The 3,829-nt window shown below is 50.0% G+C and overlaps 3 protein-coding genes across 3 annotated transcripts; all 3 read left to right on the forward strand.

Annotated features, from left to right (window-relative positions):
- Positions 1-34: 34 nt before the first annotated feature.
- Positions 35-292, forward strand: CCR75_008634 (uncharacterized protein; the record flags this gene model as incomplete). The annotated part of the gene is made up of 1 exon (XM_067966684.1): positions 35-292. The coding sequence occupies one exon, from the start codon at positions 35-37 to the stop codon at positions 290-292; it is 258 nt and encodes an 85-aa protein (XP_067816899.1).
- A 1,168-nt stretch (positions 293-1,460) lies between these two features.
- Positions 1,461-2,080, forward strand: CCR75_008633 (uncharacterized protein; the record flags this gene model as incomplete). Its single annotated transcript, XM_067966683.1, has 3 exons — positions 1,461-1,625; positions 1,657-1,839; positions 1,949-2,080. 3 exons carry the CDS (start codon positions 1,461-1,463, stop codon positions 2,078-2,080), a joined length of 480 nt encoding a protein of 159 aa, XP_067816898.1.
- A 224-nt stretch (positions 2,081-2,304) lies between these two features.
- Positions 2,305-2,574, forward strand: CCR75_008632 (uncharacterized protein; the record flags this gene model as incomplete). Its single annotated transcript, XM_067966682.1, has 2 exons — positions 2,305-2,363; positions 2,409-2,574. The coding sequence occupies 2 exons, from the start codon at positions 2,305-2,307 to the stop codon at positions 2,572-2,574; spliced, it is 225 nt and encodes a 74-aa protein (XP_067816897.1).
- Positions 2,575-3,829: the final 1,255 nt, after the last annotated feature.

Here is a 3,829-nt window from a genome sequence, read left to right on the forward strand (position 1 = left end):
TATGCGGGATTGCAGCGTGCCACACACATCACAAATGACTTACACAACACCAGTTGGTCATTTTCAACCATTTTGCACAGCCGCATCATCCGGCATTAATGGTCGTGGACGCCGCCACTTAATGAGTAGCGGTGAAACTTCGACACATGCCCAGGCCGAGCCCTTCGGTCGCTGGGTCATCGAAAGCGCAGTGCCGCTTCCAGGATTACATGGTCAATTCATCGGTGAGCACCAAGGGCGCAATTGCGACGTTGTAGGCGCTCTGTCAGCGGCCTGTGGCAGCCCTACGTGAGTGCCTTTTACAGGAGGAGACAAAGGACGAGTGGCGGGTCATCAGTGGACTCGCGGATACAAGTATTGTAAGCAGACGTTTATCTTGACTTCTTGAGTGAAGTTCCTCTTTTGATCTTAAAGCGTCTAGCGCCTTACTAAGGCTTTTCCATTGACCTGTGAGAGACAGTTCTATCCGCAGGGTCTTGGACATATACCATTAGCTCTCCTACCACAGGGCAGATCACTGTTTCTGTCAGTCCACCGCATCAGCGATGGTAGAATCTGTACGAAACAGACTACTGCTTCTCTAGCCAGCAGGAAATCAAGTGTCGTCACGGGAGCGGTAATCCCGCTCCTCGTGCGCACTTACCAAGTAGGAAGTAGTTTTCAGACTGATTTATATTTAATCGTATTAATTATAAATACCTATTTTTACCAATCAAAATGTCATCTCTATAGATAACACTTTGTTGCGGAGCTACCTCGCTCCTTTAGTCAGAGGAAGACTTGCGTGCTCGGTCCCCGGAAACGACTACACCTCTACCACAAACTTCAGCGGCAGGTAGAGGGGAGCAGATACCGCAGCTTCGGAATTCAGCTGCACAAGTGCCATCCGGGAGGACAATTTGTTGGTGGTGGAAAGCACACGGGTGATTAAGGACGAGCGACGCCAAATGCTCAACGCCACGAAGACTATTAGCTACAATGATGCGCGGAAAGTATCCTTTTTATTTTTTGACCGGGCCACTGCAAAAATGTATGCGATAGCAACGGTCTCATTTCAACGGGAGGTGTACCAAGTCGCTAATGCCCACCAGCCGGCGACGAGTTCGGTATAGGCGCGCCAACTCGGGCGAGATGGGGTACGGACAGCGCCGCAGCTAGAATACGTCGTAGAAGAGTGTACGATATTACTCGCTTTACGGACATCGGTCGCTTGACTGCTTGTTTGGAAAATCATATCGACGCGACCCTCGAATTGAAACTTACGGACTCGTGTATTCCTCGCTTAAATTATCATCTGTCTGGAAGCTGACGTTCGCAATGGCAGGGTGCAGGCCACCTCGGTATGAGCAAGCAGTTCCCTTATTCCATCCCGACAGCTTCAGTAACCAGCTCCACCAACCAACGTGGGGAGACATGACTTTCCGTGAATCGTTTCAGCAATTAATCTGGTACTTAGATGAATGCGCGGCAACTCTATCCCAGCGCGAGGCAAATATCCCGCCGCAAACTTGGGGCTGCAGCGAGGTTTTGGCTATAGCAGCCAACTTTCATCAACAAAAATATTTGTCGTTGCTAGCAATATGGATGGCCAGCAACTCAATGTACCGGACTACCTCTTCTCGGCAGTGAGGCGAACTCTTTTCTTTTAACCCGCAGGTATCACTGCAACTTGTCAAATGCGCAGAGGCCTCAGCTGCCGCTTGCTTTTCGCTTTTGAAGGCAACACTACTCGGCTTTTGTCCACACCGGGCCCTGACAAGGCAAGGCGCAAAAGATATCGGCCGGCACTCCGGAAGACGCGAGATCCCCCTAGTCTATGGACATGGGCTCTTTGGACCAGTAGCCCAAGATAACGGCTTTATATGACAAAGGTCTTCCTTATTGGAATGGGAAAGGGATTTGAAGGAGCTACGTCGTTACATCAGTGAACTGTCACTTATATACCCAGCAACCAAAGCGACATAAGCGACATGCCGAACTCCTCGCCTTCTTAGTGGATTCGGCTACTCCGATGGCCTCTGTTGATCGAAATGTCCTATATGGGTTGGATCTGTCAGCAGTCTTGAGCCAAGGATCGTGACGCAAGCTGCAGCTTTACCAAATGTCGCTTGCCGCTCTAATATATTGGCAAACGCTGCCTCGCCAAGACGGCCAGCTAGCTATCGTTTTTCAGACTTCACCGGCACCAGAAGGCAAGCCGACAGCTCACAAGCACGCTCATTCAATGACTTTAGCTGACGTCCAACATATCCAGCACATCATGCGGACAACTGGGGGTTCAACAATTAGATGACTCCAGAAGCCATGATGAGTGTCGAGTCACCCAAGGCCTCATGGGACCATGCCGCGACACAAGTCGTGTGGTCTGCTCTTTGGCAGGAGCACGGGGCATCTTAACCTGTAACCAGCCAAGTGCCGTTTCTTTTGGGGCGTAGCAGTACTAAGGTATGGATTCGGCCGGCCAGACGGCCGCCCGCTCAACTCTTAACCATGGTAAAGCAGTTTTCGTATCCAGACGCGACGATGCTTGGAGCCCAGACATATTCTCTAAACGCGGCTGAAGGCATTCCGTAGCAGGAAGTCGGACAAAGAGTCATATCGTTAACTACACGACTGGATGACGAAATGTTCACGTCCCGTAGGATGTCCTCTTTGCTTTAACCGATATTCGAATGACTGGCAGCGTATGCGTACATGCTGATACGGGAGTGACCTCATCTGAACGCTGTGCCACAGTGCCAACATAGTCCACCTTGCGCAGTAATTGCTTCTTGGCTCTCGAATTTGCCGGCTTTCGAGTAGTCAATGTGTACTGTCCTAATCACCGACCGAACCGCGAATTTTCTTCGCCGCATTCCACCATTGCCTTTGGCTTGAGCACGATACGATTCAACCCGAGGTTTCTAATAGCTTGCAAAGCCCTCCGCTCGATCGCCTCGGCGGCAGTTCGTTCTAGTCATCCGGAAAGTGCGGCTCTCGTTTTGACGAAGCGAATTCACTCCTGAAGCCGGTAGACGATCTCGGCAAAGACCTAGACCCGACCAAATTTACACTTACAAAGCCCTTGACGCAGTTAGTTAAACGAAGGTTTTAAAGTTCCGCGGTATGGACATCGTATTAACAGATTCCAAGCGCATAACCGGGCACACGTGTTGTTGCAGAACGGATTCCCCGCAGCCACGGCGGAAGAGGTCCAGGAGGAGCTCATGCGGCGTGTCGACCCCTATGAAGTCATACGGGCGGTTCAAGCATTCAACTACCATAAAGTGGCGGGGGCGGATGAACTTGACAGTTTTTTTTTAGTAAGACACGTTGGCGTTGGTCGTCCTAATACTATTAATTAACGGCAACGAGCTTTTGCAAGGCTGGATGTTATCTTAATCATTTTTTAAAAGAGGTGATTGTCCCTTTGCGAGAAAAGGGACTTCGATGACGCGAAAGATTGTTGGCCCATCGGGCTTTTTCAAATAGCGTACTAGGTTCTTTCAAAAATAATCGCGTCGCGCGTGCAACAAGTTTTAGGCGCAGTCATCGGCGCTAAGCAGTAAAAATGATAATAAGCGACAGTTGCAGAAAGGGTGATGATGATGCTGAGCATAGTCGTGATTGTATCGAACGAGTCGGTGCAGGCGGCAGAGATAAGTCGCGTGATCATATTGCTGAACTTTGCAAAGCTTACGACAAAGTGTAACGGGATAGCCTATGTGTCGCTATCCCGTTTCGGTTTTCTTTGGATTTTGTCTCGGTGATCCACAACCTCCATGTCGGCACGACAGCACAATTTCTTGTCATGGAAATTTTTTGGCGGCCGCAGAATGTGATGTCCGGG

The sequence above is a fragment of the Bremia lactucae genome, linkage group LG1, assembly GCF_004359215.1.
Source record: "Bremia lactucae strain SF5 linkage group LG1, whole genome shotgun sequence".
In the NCBI taxonomy this organism is placed as follows: domain Eukaryota; phylum Oomycota; class Peronosporomycetes; order Peronosporales; family Peronosporaceae; genus Bremia; species Bremia lactucae.